Below are 18,101 nucleotides of genomic sequence, written 5' to 3'. Positions count from 1 at the left end.
GCTTCTGACGTGTTAACTTACAAATTTGAACATCTTTGGGGTTTTCTGGAGGACAAAGAAACCGCCATGTGCATATGCTTGTAGTTGGGATGTGTCTCCGATGGTAAAACTGTGCGGGGAAAGGACTAACAACACACATACCGTAAAGGATTCACGTGATTATCACCTAACATAGCAGAAATATTGCTTCCATAAAAAATTGTAATCTACTTTTTTTACCAACGTGTAGTTGGCCCCCCTTTTCGTTGCAAATATTAAAATAACACTGCCATTCGTTTGTGCTGTAAAAAATGTTGTTTGTGTCATTGTTTTTTTTAAGGTATTCTAAAATAAATTTTTCTGACGAGCTACGTCATCCAGCCCCCTACTTTGGCAAAATCTCCTCAGACTTGTCCTATTCGTTTGTGCTGCAATATTTTTGTCTTAACATTTTACAGTTTTTATGTAACGTTCTATTTAGAACTAGATTTAGACTCATTATTTTGGGTCTATTTTGTCAGGAAAACAACGTCAGAACGACTCAATTGCACAGCCGCGCACGTCCTAGATCAGAATCGGGCAATTATTTTGACCCGGGGGCCAAATATAGAGAAAAAATTGTGTCTAGGGACCAGTATATCTATTTTTAGGAACACTAATACAAAACCTCACAATAATGTCTAATTGAATGCTAAAAACTTTATGACAGACCACCTTAAAAAACAGATTGGATTTTTACTTTTTTTTTTACTGAAAATAAAGAATGTGGGATTGACAATATTAACTATGAAGGATAAAACACTGAATATTGACAACATATGAACGTCACACCCCCTCTCCATCGACATATTTTACAATCAAGCAAAACGCAACAAAAATGCAACAAACAGCGAAATATGAAGGCCAAGGGCAAAAATAACCCCACCTACAATCTGATATATCACTAAGTTTTAGAACTTTATTGTAAAAATCGCCTTCCGCGTCTGTCCCTGGGACCCGTAATTCAGGCTGACACTCTGTGGAAACGCACCCCACCCACACTGCTTGGTGCCTCGTCTGAGCTGCTGTGACCATAGTAACTAATTACATGACCATAGTAACTAGTATATCATGCAAAAGCGCAGATTCCAACCATTGAAATACTTCGTATAGTTCAAGACTTACGTCATAATGGCAGCTACAGATTCGATCTTAAAGATGTAAAAAAATTATTTGGGATTGTCCGGCGGGCAAGATTGAATTAATTTGCCCAGGTCTGTCCTAGGTAGTAAAAATGGCGCCTCTCGTTTAGTTGTCCGCACTCTCTCCGTAGACGCTAGTTATGCATAATAAAATGATGACAACATAAAAACTATAATATTTCAACAAAAACTGTTTGCAGAAAACCGTAGAACAAACAAATGGGACAAGTTTGGGGAGGTTTTGACAAGGTGTAAGCGGATAGTTTCAAAAAACGCATATCCAAAGTTAAAACCATCTCCATCCACACGAGTGTGGTTTCAAAACTGTTTATCTACACACAAACGCATACACCTGCGGTCATGCACATTTTGTCCAATCAGAAGCCTGGAAAAGTAGCACAGCTGACTTGGTGGCATTACACCTCTGTTATTATAATGGTTATTTTGATATACTAGACCAGGGGTCCCGAAACGTTTTGACTCGGGGGCCGCATTGGGTTAAAACAATGTGGCCGGGCTGTGTGTGTGTGTTATTAGACAATATGATTTGCCTGAGTAGCTATGAGACCCCGAGGGTAACAAGCGGTAGAAAATAGATTAGAAAATACACTTTTATGTCTTTTTAAACTTGATATTTGTGGGTATTTTTTTTCTATACTTTTATTGTAATAACTCTGTTCTCTCACTCCCGCAAAGTCATCAAATGCCGCCAAAGGGTGTTGAAAACTAACAACGCTATCCGAGCTGTCGTGTTCAGTTAGCTTTTCATTCGTAACTGTCGTGCAAAGTTATTCAGGAGCCTCCATAAGAAATGCAATGTAAATATTTTACTTCCCTTAATTGGCGTAAGATCATTTGCTTAACATGCTTTCTTTGGTTGAAGCTTTTATTCTGAAACTCGCAGGGCATTTTTACCAACCTGTCAGTTAGGCGTACACAAACGCATATTGCGGTTTGGCATGTGTTTGTTATGGTTCGATCCCGCGGAGTGTGTTCATGGTGTGCCTTTCGTTGTCTGTCACTTCTATTGGTCACGTGAACCGAACGGAAACACCATGAGGATTAAATGTTTATGCAAGATTGCGCTTTCTTGTCTGAGACGGCGTTATTGATGAGATTTAAGTTTAGCAGGCGTGTGCTGAGGCTGCGTATCGTCATGCTTTGCTAATTCATGTGGATCCAGAAAACAGCCGTGAACATTTTGGCTTCTATCTTTGACAATCAAATGTGACACAGAATTAATTCTACCGGCAAGTTGGCCGAGTTTTCGGTGCATCCCTAGAATCAACCACGGACGCATTTCAGCTGTGCGTGTCAGCCTTCAATAATGAATATCCAAAACAGGCGTTCAGGAAAGAAATGACAATTAGTCCAAAAGCAATAATTGAGGGCACATCTTAACATGTATAATTAAACCTTATTTAAGCAAAAATATGATTTATTCGATTACACGATCAGGATAATCGATAGACTACTTGATTACTAAAATAATCGACAGCTGCAGCTCTAGTATATTGTCTTTAACATCAGTACACACAACAAGGAGGATGCTACGTCATGTTTTTTTTTTTGTTGCTCGGCCGCTTTTTAGGCGCGTACATAGAAGCAACACACGTAAGTTGACTCCATGATCTGTCAATGAATAAGGACTAAAAACATGAGCTAATGTTGCACCTTTCTTATGACACAGAACATAAATTCTTGCTTGTCAAAGTTGTCCCATCAGCTGGAGGTTCCACAGTGATCGTATTCAAAACATCGGACTGTCATTCGCGCTGACGGGAGTGTCACTAGGTCCATTTTGATGAGTCTTTTTCATCAATGTAGAGTGAAAATAGCAGCATATTTACATTCAAACATACAGTAAGTCCTCTCATAGTGTGTTTAAAGGCAGCAAGGCGTGTTGTTGAGCTTTGGAAATGACAGCGCACAAACGTGACGTCATCAGAAGTTTGTGACGCTGATTGGAGAGTTTTGGAACTCAACACTTTGGCCAGCGTTTGCAAAAGTCTGCATTTTTAAGGACAAAAGTATGCGTTTGCGTGTGGACAAGAGGCCTAAACGCAGAGATAAGTACGCGTTTATTAAGTATCTGTGTTTGTGTGGACATGGCCTAAAAATAACTTAAAAAACATAAGGACACAAACAAAAAAATGTTTACAGCACCAACAAATGGCAGTGTTATTTCAATATTTGCACCGGTAAGTGGGGCCAGCTTCACACAGGTTACTTCTTTCCATGTAGTGATACCTGTAACGGGTCTTGCAGTGCCATTGAGCTCCACCATGCCATGGACCTCTCTGAAGACAACACTCTGGCCTGTCTGAAGTCCGTGAGGTTGGTTGTCCAGGCAGGTTACGACGCCGGGGTTCGCCTGTGAAGCATGAAGGCAGGTTGTACAAAAGAACACTGGAAGGCACGGAAATTCACTTCACAAAACTCAAACCAAAATGTAACGTCACGTTTACCAGAGTGATGCTTTGGATGAAAATCTCCCTGGGTTCTTCCCCAGTGTGATCGGACACTTCAAACTCTTCTCCGAAGTCACAGAAGACCCGCACACAGATGCCGTATGTGTCACAGCCAATGAACTGCAATGAAAATATAGTTCCTATTACCATTGGACTAGGGTTGTACGGTATACTGGTACCAATAAAGTATTGTGGTACTAATCAATTGAAATCGATACTGTACCACCTTTGAAAAGTATCGGTACCGTTCTACAGAGCAGAGGCCCATGATGTTTAGTGTGTGAAAACGGACACACAAAGTGCATACAAGCAATAACATCTTGGGAGAGGAAAAATGGTAAAAAACTACAATTCTACTGGTTAATAAAGAGGGTGCGTGGAGTGCCATATGGAGGTATTTGGGCTATAAAGGTGACGCTTTAAACAGATGAAAGTACTGTTTTACACCTTTCCTGCTTGTCGGCTACCAGACCGTGATCGAGGAGCGCAGGGGAGACGTTCTGATGTTTTTACGGGGGTAACACCTTCACATCACAATGGGTCCGTAAGGCTTCGCTCTTTGGTCATAATGACGAGGTCGTTGATTAGTTACAACTTGGTCACTTTATTATTTCTACAGGGCACAACCGGGCATCCACCATGCTACTAACACTCCTGCACATGCTAGCGCTACCTCTCCTCACATCACTCACCCCACATTCTGCCATTTTAAAAGGAGCGCGCACACACATGCGCTACTTTCACAACAGCTGCTTTAAAACACGCCTCGCGAAATGTGGCGATTAGCATTACCACCTTTGTTTCAAACTTAGGTAAACATTTAAATAACAAGCATTCAGATCTGCATAAGGAGTTACAAAAAGTGACAGGTAATAATGTAGTTGTTACACCTATCCTGCTGTTCGGTACGGTGCAGACTGTAGTCGAGGAGCACAGGGCACATGTTCCCTTCAGGGTTGAGGCCATTTCAATGACTTTTTATTCATATTCTAACCTAGTAAAATTGTTCTTTGACTAAGTGTTTAATGTAGTGTGAAATGTTCTGTTAAAATAAGCCAATATTGAAAATGTTCGTAGTTTCCTTTCTTTGGAAAAGTATCGATATACATTTTGGTACCGGTACTAAATTATTGGCATCGGGATAACCCTATATTGGACTGACTTATCATTCTTCCGAAAATTGCTTTAATGTGTAAATAAAAAGCTTACTCTGATAGGAGGACTCTGTGAGTGGCAGAAGTCATTCACTCTCTTCTGAAGGCTCAATCTGGCTTCCGTCAGGATCACACACTGGAAAAGTCAGAGGCAGTCAAATAAGCAGGTTTCAACAGGTAAACTCAACAACTGAAAACAAAAGAAAACAACAGGAAATGTTTGTGTGCAGTGGTTGTAGGTCATACAGTAGTACCTCAATTTAAGAGTGTTTTAAGGATAAGAGCTGTCTGTCGGCTAATTGCAGGTATGTGAGCACCTTTTGAGAAAAGCAGGGGAAAAGTGACAAAATTGGAACATTTTTTTTGACACGAAGCGCTGCCACGCGAGCCCTGAAAGGAAATGTTGAAAATTTAAGACTACATTTCCTGCAATTGGGTGCATTTTCACACTTTTTGACTTGCATGTTCAATTTAATCTACCACCGATTTATCTTTTTAGTAGTTTACTAACATTATCATCATTAAAATGCAATGTAAAATTCTATAACATGCATGCAAAGAACTCATAAAATGTTGGCAACTCTGTCTTGTGGCTACGCCCCCTCGGGAAATATACTTCCGGTGTTTTGACCTCAGTTTACATCAGGGGTGCTCACACTTTTTCTGCAGGCGAGCTACTTTTCAATTGATCAAGTCGTGGGGATCTACCTCATTCATATATATAATTTATGTTTACTTATTTATGAAATATGTGTTTTTGTTAACAAGTTAAAGGTGTTTAATGATAATACAAGCATGTTTAACACATATAGTTAATATTGTTAATAAGTTAAAGGTGTTTAAAGATAATACAAGCATGTTTAACACATATACTTAATATTGTTAACAAGTTAAAGGTGTTTAAAGATAATACAAGCATTTTTAACACATATAGATTCCTTTCTTTCATGAAGACAAGAATACAGTATAAGTTGGTGTATTACCTGATTCTGATGATAGGAATCAGACAGTGGTGCTGATAACGTCCGCATTTTCGAATGGAGGAGAAAAAAAGTCCTCCTTTCTGTCCAATACCACATGAAAGTGGTTGGTTTTTGGCATCTTATTTGTCCAGCTTACGTACTGCTTTGTATACACTTTACAAGAAATACATTGTCGGCAAACTCCGTAGCTTGCTAGCTTGTGCTTATTTTGTTAGCGCAACTGTGCAACTGTGCAGTCGGTCTTTGGAGTTTTGACGACAGGTACGGCACCAGAGTCTGTTGAAATAAAGTGTTTCTCGCCTTCCAGTCTGTAATTTTAATGAGCTGGCAGCAGCCAGCGTCATCTCAGAAGACCCTCGGGTGCCGTGAATGTCAATTGTCGGAGGCAGATATTTACATATACCGTATTTTCCGCACTATAAGCCGCACCTAAAAACCACAAATTTTCACAAAAGCTGACAGTGCGGCTTATAACCCGGTGCGCCTTATATATGGATTAATATAAATATTTATTTTCATAAAGTTTCGGTCTCGCAACTACGGTAAACAGCCGCCATCTTTTTTCCCCGTAGAAGAGGAAGCACTTCTTCTTCTATGGTAAGCAACTGCCAAGGTAAGCACCCGCCCCCGTAGAAGAGGAAGCGCTTCTTCTTCTACGGTAAGCAACCACCCGCCCCCGTAGAAGAAGAAGCGCGCGGGTATTACGTTTCATTTCCTTTGTGTGTTTACATCTGTAAAGACCACAAAATGGCTCCTACTAAGCGACAGGTTTCCGGTTCATGAAAAGACGCAATCTCTCCATCCGCACACGGACTACTATTTCACAGCAACTGCCTAAAGACTTTCAAGAAAAGCTGGCTACTTTCCGTGCATATTGTAAAAACAAGATAGCTGAAAAAAAGATCCGGCCAGAGAACATTATCAACATGGACGAGGTTCCACTGACTTTTGATATTCCTGTGAACCGCACTGTGGATACAACGGGAGCACGTACGGTGAATATTCGCACCACAGGGAATGAGAAGTCGTCCTTCACTGTGGTTCTAGCTTGCCATGCTAATGGCCAGAAACTTCCACCCATGGTGATATTCAAAAGGAAGACCTTGCCAAAAGAGACCTTTCCAGCCGGCGTCATCATAAAAGCTAACTCGAAGGGATGGATGGATGAAGAAAAGATGAGCGAGTGGTTAAGGGAAGTTTACGCGAAGAGGCCGGGTGGCTTTTTTCACGCAGCTCCGTCCATGTTGATATACGACTACATGCGCGCCCACATCACGCTGGTTTTTAATATATTATTAAAGTTTGACTGACCTATCTGACTGTTTTTTTGACATTCCCTTTAGCGCAGTTAGATGCGGCTTATAACACGGGGCGGCTTATAGGTGGACAAAGTTTTGAAATATGCCGTTCATTGAAGGCGCGGCTTATAACCCAGGGCGGCTTATGGTGCGGAAAATACGGTATCCGTATTTAAGTGTTACTTCTTTAATTTCATAATCATATTACAAAACAGCTAGTGTTTTTCTTCCAATTGTGGTCTTTTGGTTGTCTGCAAATACTGTGTGCTAACCTTGAGTGTGGAATGTAAGAAAGAGAGATACTCCTTCCTCTTATCTATTCTTATGTCCAGGTGTGGAGGATGTGTTTGGGCTGGAGGGACAAGACTGCGAGGGTGGGAGGGAGAGAGACTTGAGAGAGGAGAGGGTTTTCCATTTTGGGGGGCAGACCATCTTAGCTGCGCGATTGAATGTTCTATGCTGGACTGGTCTCAGTATATTTACAAAGCTTTGCAAATATATTACAAAATACCTATTCTGTCTCTGGTGGTTCTTCTACTCAGCTTTAAGTGTCGTAAAGAGCTTGGGAGCGAGCAACCAGAAACTTGGATTCCCTGGGAGGAACAACTGGTCCAAACGTAACACAATCAAGTTACGAAAGTGACGTCATAGTGAAGATTTATGATCGCTCATTTTTCGGACAATTTTTTTAATGCCTGGCTGGTGATCGACTGACACACCTTCCGCGATCGACCGGTAGCTCGCGATCGACGTAATGAGCACCCCTGGTTTACATCGTCATGTCAAAAATATATTTTCTTGCTGGCTACTAATAAATGCTCTAGAACTACAATTGGTTGGGAACTAACAGTGTTGGATTATAATCATCCAAATATGATTAGCAGCAATGTAAAAAGCTGTCAACTTTGTGACGAGCAGAGCGAACGCAGGCGACAACAAGTAAGCTAGCTCGAAGACGCTAAGGGCGGGGAGCAAGCACAAATTAAATTGATGTCTACTCACTGCAATGGGAGACGTTGATTTGAGATACAAGTGTTTTGAGTTAAGAGCTACGTCACAGAACCAACTCGGCTCATAAGTTGAGGTACGACTGTGCTTGTCTTGACACACTAAAAGTGACCTTTTTCAACTTGAATCTTAAGCACAGACATTTTTCTTGGCCTCCTAAGCTTTCATGGGAAATGAGTGTGTGAGTGAAGTAACACCTGATACTTTTGGAAAAAGCTGAGATCCGTGTTGTCGTCCAGAGGGGAGACGGACATGTCAACATGGACGTGAGGGTTCAACTCTGCAACTCGAGGACAAACGGCCTCTGCCCTGTGGAAGCATTAAAACACACAATTAGGGCTGGGCGATATATGGAATATACTCGATATATCGTGGGTTTGTCTCTGTGCGATATAGAAAATGATTATATTGTGATATTCGAGTATACGTTCTCACGTAGCTGTTTTTAGCTGCGGGCATTACACTACAGGCCTTTCTCGCTCTTTCTCGTCTCTCCTTCTCACAGAGACATAAAACAAGCGCACCTTCTTACATACGTCACATACTGTCGCGCGTGCAACGTCATAAGCTAGAGATGCGCGGTTTGCGGACATAACCGCGGAGTCCGCGGATAAACCGCGGGTGAGATGACGAAAAAAATAGATTTTAAATAGATGCGGGCGGGTGGCGGTTGAACCAATTCGGAAATATATATACATAGTTAAATGTTGTTACCCACATACGAAAAACGAGCAGCACTCTGTGAAACAGTCAATTATTCATCAGGCACTGCAGCACAACACAACACAACACAACACAAGAAGAAGAAAAAAAGAAAATAATGGCACACGTCCCCGCAACAAGTGGCGCAAGTGAGCGCTCCTTCAGCGCAGCAGGGCGCATTTTAGAGGCCAGGCGCTCTCGCCTGAATCCTGGCACTGTAGATGCCCTTTTATTCCTGCATAGTGCTAACAAAAAAAAAGTAAGTAGACATACGGTTGGATATGTTAAACGAATTAGTCTACGTTACCTATAGGCTATACCAAATAAGCCCATGTCTAACCTATATTGAGTTCGGTCAGCTGAATAATTTTGATGGTTACGTGTTGTTTGGGCGCACTACAGTGCAAAGGAATTAGGGCAATTGCGTTGTTTATTGTGTTTTTTTTCTATTCGAGATATACTACTGTGTGTTAATTATTTGGCCTCGCTTTCAAGTGAAGCGCATCTTCGATTGGCGACAATGTAAGGATATTTAGCCTGCTTTGTTTGTCGCGACCGTCTATTTTCATTATAATTCAAGTTTGATGCTAAAGTGTAGTCTGATGGGTTTGATTTCCCCCCTTCAGCTATTTGCCTTGGCCAATAAGTTGCAGGTAATTTATTATTATTATTTATTGAATTTATTTTTGTTTAAATAGGGATGACATACATATGTTATTGTATAATTTAAGTTTGTGCGCGTGATTGACAGCCTAACACTTATGAGGCACATTTTTTTTAATTTTTTTTTTATTTCAACTTAAAAACGTATGAGCCTATATGCCTACAGCATAGGCTATGTGTTTATCTTTATTTTCCTGCCTGTCGTTGACAATGGAGATTGTCTGATATTTTGTCATGGCTGCAGATCAATCAATAAAGGTTCATCTTTGTCGCAAAATTGTTCACTGTTTCACTGTGCACCCCGCCCTCGTCCCTATTTGAGCATTATAACGTTAACAAGTTAATATTCATTGAAATAAATTCAGAGCATTTTTTTTACCTAACGAAAATATAGGCCTAGTCTTTCTAAAACATTTTTTTAACTTCTTAAAAGCCTCGTTCTGCTTGCTGCAACTGCGCACACAAAGTGTGAGGAACGCACTTCTGATCTGAGGGCATTGGCAACAATAGTAATGATAAATGGGTTGTACTTGTATAGCGCTTTTCTACCTTCAAGGTACTCAAAGCGCTTTGACACTACTTCCACATTTACCCATTCACACACACATTCACACACTGATGGACGGAGCTGCCATGCAAGGCGCTAACCAGCACCCATCAGGAGCAAGGGTGAAGTGTCTTGCTCAGGACACAACGGACATGACGAGGTTGGTACTAGGTGGGGATTGAACCAGGGACGCTCGGGTCGCGCACGGCCACTCTTCCACTGCGCCACGCCGTCCCTAGTCAACCCTTTCTTAATAGAAATGACAATAATATTATAATAATGATAAATAGTATTATCACGCATTAATATCTCTTAGCCACTAAAGCGTGGCCAAGAGATATTAATGCGTGGCACGCATTGAATGTCTCTGCTGCATTGGATCAGTCTCCTTTCTTTAACAGGCAAAAGCTTTCTAACCTCACTAATGCCTTGCATCGTCTATATTAGATGTATAACAACGCGCGGGTGGCGGGCGGGTGTGGATTTGATAAAATGTTGGTTCGGGTGAATGGCGGGTGGATGACGACTTTTGTGATGCGGTTGCGGATGAAATAATTGCCTATCCGCGCATCTCTATCATACGCCCTCGCGGAGCAGAGAGGTAGTGACATGGCTAACGTTAGCTGTGATGCTAGCAGAGTGGTGCGAGTGGTAATACGAGAGAGAGAAAGATGCGAATCTGGTAACAAATGGAGGAAGAAGAATTAATTCCCAAGAAAAACAGCAGGGGGTCCATCGTCTGCCGGTGGTTTGGCTTCAAGCGGAAAGATGTTGAACAGACAACCGTAATTTGTCAAGTATGCGGCAAAAGCGTTGCTACAAAAAGTAGCATTACTGCTAATTTGTAGCATCATTTGAAAAGTCACCCGCTAGAGAATGAAGAGTGCTTGAAATTCCGCATGTCAACATCTCTGGCCGGTGCCACACCCACAAAATGTCGAAGCAACCATTTCCAGATCAACACCGTATGAAAAAAATAGTCAACAACAGGACATAACGTCCGCAGGAACCTACCACATAGCGAAGGACATACACTATTTGATTTCCTATTATGCAGCTCATTTTTTTTGACACTTATTGAAATATCTTGTGTGACATCATGCACAAAAGTGCACTTTATTTGTTTTAAACTATTGTAGTGGCGTTCTGTACAAAAAGTGCACTTTAATTTAGTGTTGTTTTGATAAGTCATCTTAGTGACATCATGCACAAAAGTGCACTAATAGCTTGTTTTAAAATGTCTGACAATCTTGCACTTTCTGTTTTGGAAATGACATGAATGTTTGTGCCACTGCTTAATAACTGTTTAATAAATACAATTTTGGTAAAATTACTTAGTTGTGATTTCCCTCTCTGCATGAAAGTTTAAAAGTAGCATATATTAATGCAGTATGAAGAAGAATGTTTTAATGTAGACACATAGAATCATCATACTGCTGTGATTACTGTATTTCCTTGATTTGCTGCCGGGTATATAGTATGCGCCTGCCTAGAATACTGCCGGGTCAAACTCGTTTCGCAAAATAATTAGCATATGCCTAGAATTTCCGCCGGGTCAAAGTCGTCACGTCACGAGTGACACTTCACCTGTCATCATTTTCAAAATGGAAGAGGCTGATTTCAATAATTTAAAATCGCATAAAGGGAAGAAGATAAAGAGCTATTCAGTAAGATTCAAGGTCCAAGCTATTGGATATGCTAAAAAGAACAGTAAGCAGCTATGTTTTATTAATATACCGTAGCTGCGTGTGTCAAATATGAGTCATTAAATGACTCCCGCCTCCTGGTGGTAGAGGGCGCTAGTGATCCTTCTTGCGACTAATCGGCTGCAGAAGAAGTGACAACAAGCAGCAACAGTTAGCAGCGATCGTTTATTTTTTCCTCTCGCTTGCACTTTTAACATGGAGGATTACATATCTAAAATAAAACAGTTTTCTAAACTGGACTTTCAATCGAAGCAGGAGGTAATAATTAAAGGAATATCTCCACCAAGACAGAGAGACTTTTAAAACTGAAGAAAGATAAGGAAGACTTCTATAAACAAGTTATAGATGCTTTTGGTCAGAAGGAGCTGCGCATGGACTTCATTTATAAGTAAAGGTAAGACCATAATAAAGTTTTTTTTATTAAATGTGCTTTTCATGATGGTATCCTTACATCACACTCAAATTTATAAGCGCAGGCCTAAATTTACCGCATGCCTTTGGTAAGCGCCGCAGTGAGAAGAGGTTTTAAATTAATTACCGCCCCGGCGCAAATTCAAGGAAATACGGTATATGCATCAAGCGTTTATTCAAATCTAAGGCAAAATATCGAGGTATATATTGTGTATTGTGACTAGGGATGTCCCGATCCAATATTTGGATCGGATGCCGATATTTGCCAAAAAATGCGTATCGGCAAGGCATGGGAAAATGCCGATGCAGATCCAGTTTTAAAAAAAACTCCGGTCCGTGTTTTCCAACGCACCTATTTAAATAATACATTCCACTTTTCTGCTGCTCCCTAATTTCCGTTCTGCATTTTCCAGCACACCTTCAACACATCCACAGGTCTGTGGATTCTCACGCAGTTGCTTTTAGCTGCTGGCATTACACGACAGGCTCTTCTCACTCTTTCCTGTGTCTCCCTCTCACAGACAGCAAGCGCACCTTCTTACACACGTCACATACGTATACGCCCTCCCCGAGCAGAGAGCAAGCACACTTTCTTACATACGTATACGTCCTCCCCAAGCAGAGAGGTAGCAGCATGGCTAACGTTAGCTGTGATGCTAGCGCAGCCACTAAGGTGCGCCTGTACGATTGCGCACTGCTCAAGCGTCCTCTGCGCACGGCAAATCTATGCCACGCACAAAATCAAATAAAAAAAATAAGCGCATAACAATTTTCGACACACGGACACGACAGAGAAAACAGTTTTCGTCATCATTGTTCAAATATTGTAACGTCTGTCGAGACGCTTATCTCCATTCGGTGCCACACGCCCACACCATCAAGATGCCGAGGCAAACATTTCCACATCAACACCGTATGAAAAAATTTGTGATTTTTTTAGTTGTGATTTTCTTCTCTACATGAAAGTTTAAAAGTAGCATATATTAATGCAGTATGAAGAATAATGTTTTAATGTAGACACATAGAATCATCATACTGCTGTGATTATATGCATCAAGTGTTCATTCAAGGCTAAGGCAAAATATCCACATATATATGGTGTATCGTGACATGGCCTTAAAATATCGCAATATTAAAAAAAGGCCATATCGCCCAGCCCTAGTTTCAATGATGCCATTTCTGTTTGTCATGTATAATTTTGTCTATTTTGTGTTTATCCTTGAATAAACAGGTCAGTTTCTTGTTACCAACCAGTGTGTATTATTCAAACTCCCCTAATTCAGCTGGCTAGTTGTTATCAAGAGTACTAAAACCCTTTTCAACATGATTCTGACAACTAAGTAGGCTAAATAACTTTAAACTTTAATACATGCTCGGATAGGCCAGTATCGGTCAGTATCGGTATCGGATCGGAAGTGCAAAAACAATATCGGTATCGGATCGGAAGTGCAGAAACCTGGATCGGGACATCCCTAATCGTGACATGGCCTAAAAATATCGAGATATTAATAAAAGGCCATATCGCCCAGGCCTACTACACACAATATTTTATTTTCCAAGTGAGGACTTTTGAGCCTTTTTACCTTTTCCGCTGGTTCGACACGTCGTCTTTGAGGATGAAGAAGTTGGAACCCAGATCCCAAGTTTGACATTCCTTTGTGTCGTGAAGGGTGACTGCCTGTGCACGCAGGAACACACAACTTTATGACAAACTGTGGACACAGGATGCTGCAAATGGAATGTTACTTAGAAGAGCCTACCTTCACACCGGCAAGGACAATATTCTTTGCTATGAAAACACAAAGTTGCTCATTGATAAACCTCCATATGCATGTTGGAGACACATGTGACACTTCATTGTACACCTGCACAATCCAATAAGATCTAATACGAGAGCCTTGATAGAAAAAAATCAGCCTTCACAAATTACTTTTCAGTTACTGAACTTTTAGATCTTGCCAAATAAACCGAAGTAGAGTGTGCAAAGTATGTCTCTGTGTACAAACTAGGGCTGCAACAACTAACCGATTAAATCGATTATAAAAATAGTTGGCGATTAATTTAGTCATCGATTCGTTGGATCTATGCTATGAGGCAAATTTTTTTTTTTTAACTGCAACATGTACAAACAGCTGAGAAACAATAATCAAAATAAGTATGGTGCCAGTATGCTGTTTTTTTTCAATAAAATACTGGAAAGTATAGAAATGTAGTTTGTCTCTTTTATCCGATTATTAATCGATTAATCGAAGTAATAATCAACAAATTAATCGATTATCAAATTAATCGTTAGTTGCAGCCCTAGTACAAACCCTTCATTTATTCACGAGGACCTCTGTTACTTTTTAAAATATGAAATTATTGTTGCAATGTGGTTGTTCAAATTAAGCACTTCTGTGATTTCTGATCGTTTGTGAGGGCACCAAAAAAAGCACAGTTCAGCTTGTCGTTGTTTTGGCGTGTTAATAAATGGAAAGTTGGTCCCTCACCTCCTTGTTATCTTGTGTTTGATATACAGTTGGGTATAACACTTTATATTGTGTAAAAAGGGTACAAACCTTCACTGAAATATGGACTTTTGTCAAGGCTGGAACCCATTATTTATATTTACATTGTTTCTTATGGAGAACTCTGCTTGACTATACAAACTTTTAAATTTACGAACCCTTTTCGAGAACCAAATAAGTTCGTAAATCGAGTTTCCACTGTATAAGAATGCTCAATTTTGGCTGGTATAATTCGAAACTGTTTATCGTTGGATTTACATCAGTGTACTACTCTGTTTCTATTCTCGTTCCTTAATTTTTCTATCCTCTTTTTTTCTCCTAGTTTCATTTTATTATTCTCCAGTGTTTTTTTTACTGCCACAAAGAGCTGCTTAACCGCATTTTACTACTAATATTGTTCATCGATGTTAAAAGGTGACCATAAAGGTCTTAAGTACTGCATCAGATGTTTTCAATCATTTATATAACAAACACCTCTTAGTATCATTCAGTGCTTATATTTATGCTACTAAATAAAAAGGAGTCTTCTTATGTTTAGCAGTGCTTGTGCAGGTGTACCTAATGTTATGGGTGGTGAGCGCATGACGCGGTAACGTACCAATCTCTATACCCAGCCCTCCCAATCCACTGAGGAACACCGCCGATTGGGCCATCTGGTGCATGGCGCTGTCTCCCAACACATAACGCTGGCGGCTGGACAGAGGAGCAAAAGAGGGGGTGTGAGTACTTGAGAAGTAAACACTAGAGCAGGGTTATTCAACTAGCAACCCACGGGCCAAATCCCACCAGGGAATGACGGACTGCTCATAACTTGGGAGTATTGTTGTACCGTACTAATAAAGTACCACGGTACTAATCAATTAAAAAAGGTACTTTACTGCCTTTAAAAAAATACCTTTTTATTATGGACATGTCAGAGTGCTGTGGTGGCATGGCTGGTATTATGAGCCAAGCGCATCTGAGTCAACACACACACACAGAGCACTTACAAGCAGAAACAGTGTGCAGACAGAAGAGGGAGAATGGACGTATTTTGGCTTTAAAGCTAACGATAAAGGTGACGAAATAAAGTGTCGCTCTGCAAGCGGTGCTTTAAAGCAGTGGTCCCCAACCACCGGTCCCCAGACTGGTGGTTGGGGACCTGTCCCACGAGACACACCAATAAGCTTGATTATAGATGTACAATAAAACTCCTCATAGGAATTTTCCATTTGTTATCGTTTGCAGCACTTTTGTTTTTTACCCTGTGTGAGGATTATGATTATTTCTTCATCTAAACGGAAATATACAAACATCCCATCAGTGTTTATCCTAGATCAGGGGTCGGCAACCCGCAGCTCCGGAGCCGCATGCGGCTCTTTGATCACTCTGATGCGGCTCAGCTGCATACTTGCCGACCCACCCAATTTTCCCGGGAGATTTCCGGATTTCAGTGCCTCTCGCAGAAAACTCCCGGGATTAATTTTCTTCGATTTTCACCCTTATAATGATAAGGGCGTGTCATGATGATACAGCATTTAGCACCCTCTACAATTTCTACAAACAGCATACCAGCCCAGTCTTTTGATGTACGCATTTTCTACTTGCACACGTAAGTGACAGCAAGGCATAATTGGTCAACAGCCACACAGGTTACACTGACGGTGGCCATTTAAAACAACTTTAACATTCTTACTAATAATGCGCCACACTTTGAACCAAAACCAAACAAGAATAACAAACACATTTCGGAAGAACATCTGCACCTCAACACAACATAAACACAACATAACAAATACCCAGAATCCCATGCAGCCCTGACTCTTCCGGGCTACATTATACACCCCTGCTACCACCAAACCCCGCCCCCACCCCAACCCTGCTCCCCCACACATCACCCCCCCTCCGTGCGTCGGTTGATGTGGGCGGGGTTTGGTAGCGCGGTGTATCATGTAGCCCGGAAGTGTCAGGGCTGCATGGGATTCTGGGTATTTGTTCTGTTGTGTTTATGTTGTGTTAAGGTGCAGATGTTCTCCCGAAATGTGTTTGTCATTCTTGTTTGGTGTGGGTTCACAGTGTGGCGCATTATTAGTAAGAGTGTTAAAGTTTATACCGCCACCGTCAGTGTAACCTGTGTGGTTGTTGACTAAGTATGCCTTGCTGTCATTGACGTGAGCAAGCAGAAGTCCCATACCAGTAAGGCTGTGCCGGCACGATGGTTGTAGTGGACGTTAAATGCTGTACCATCACGGCACGTTCGAGAGAATAGTTGCCTTGAATTTTATAATACACTGAAACATTGGAAGGTTGACAAGTATGACGCTGTCAAGCGCCATTCATACAAAGCTCGAAACCCTTGGTTTATACATAGCACAAAGCAAAAATAAAACTTTGTATGCAGTGTCATTTAATTTCAAATTTTAAAATAATTTTGTGGCTCCCATTGATTTCTTTGATTTGTGAAACTGGTCAAAATGGCTCTTTGACTGGTAAAGGTTGCCGACCCCTGTCCTAGTGAGAGCAGACTTTCTACAGTAAGTGATTGTTTTATTATACTGATAGTTTGTATATCTTCTTGAGCACTTAGCAACACTGCTACATGAAGCTTAGTCTTCCACTAAAGCTGGATCTGTTTAGCACACTACTTATAAATCTTGTAGATCATCCGCCTTATATTCAGGATCAAAAATATACGTTTCTGGATCTAAATCGTCCCGAAGTAATCGTTCTCTCACATGAAGTCTGTCATGATTAGTAGTAGTTGTTGTTGTTGTTGAAGGGAAAAGCGACTGTTGTGATCCTTCTGTGAAATTAATACACCACCTTAAGCTTGAAACTACTAAAATACGTACAAAATATGTTATTTTACCGTGTGAGGATTTTGATTATTTCTTCATCTAAACAGGAAAATATAAACACCCCATCAGTCTTTATCCCCGTGAGCGCAGACTTTGTACAGTAAGTGATTCTTTTATCATGTTGATAGTTTGTATATCTTTTTTAGCACTTAACACTGCTACATGAAGCTTTGTCTTCCACTAAAGCTGGATCTGTTTAGCACACTGCTTATAAATCTTGTAGATCATCCGCCTTATATTCAGGATCAAAAATATATGTTTCTGGATCTAAATCGTCCCGAAGTAATCGTTCTCTCACATTAAGTCTGTCATGATTAGTAGTAGTTGTTGTTGTTGTTGAAGGGAAAAGCGACTGTTGTGATCCTTCTGTGAAATTAATATACCACCTTAAGCTTGAAATTACTAGAATACGTACAAAATGTTATTTTACCGTGTGAGGATTATGATTATTTCTTCATCTAAACAGGAAAATATAAACACCCCATCAGTCTTTATCCCCGTGAGCGCAGACTTTGTACAGCAAGTGATTGTTTTATCATGTTGATAGTTTTTATATCTTTTTTAGCACTTAACACTGCTACATGAAGCTTTGTCTTCCACTAAAGCTGGATCTGTTTAGAAAAAAAAAAAAAAAATTAAAAAAAAATAAAAAAT

General features: G+C 40.6%; 1 protein-coding gene across 4 annotated transcripts in view; it reads right to left on the bottom strand.

Annotated features, from left to right (window-relative positions):
• Positions 1-18,101, bottom strand: part of uba6 (ubiquitin like modifier activating enzyme 6) — a 138,368-nt gene that overhangs the window by 77,587 nt on the left and 42,680 nt on the right. For all 4 annotated transcript variants that reach the window (XM_061977021.1, XM_061977023.1, XM_061977024.1 and 1 more), the window contains 8 exons: positions 15,209-15,303; positions 13,864-13,892; positions 13,687-13,781; positions 8,272-8,383; positions 4,841-4,921; positions 3,629-3,751; positions 3,411-3,534; positions 22-125 (listed from right to left, as the gene is read on the bottom strand). In XM_061977021.1, coding sequence (XP_061833005.1) covers positions 22-125; positions 3,411-3,534; positions 3,629-3,751; positions 4,841-4,921; positions 8,272-8,383; positions 13,687-13,781; positions 13,864-13,892; positions 15,209-15,303 — 763 coding nt within the window. The remainder of the gene's footprint in view (positions 1-21; positions 126-3,410; positions 3,535-3,628; positions 3,752-4,840; positions 4,922-8,271; positions 8,384-13,686; positions 13,782-13,863; positions 13,893-15,208; positions 15,304-18,101) is intronic.

This window comes from Nerophis lumbriciformis, linkage group LG16, assembly GCF_033978685.3.
Source record: "Nerophis lumbriciformis linkage group LG16, RoL_Nlum_v2.1, whole genome shotgun sequence".
Lineage (NCBI taxonomy): Eukaryota > Metazoa > Chordata > Actinopteri > Syngnathiformes > Syngnathidae > Nerophis > Nerophis lumbriciformis.
This window is presented reverse-complemented; position numbering and strand designations above follow the sequence as displayed.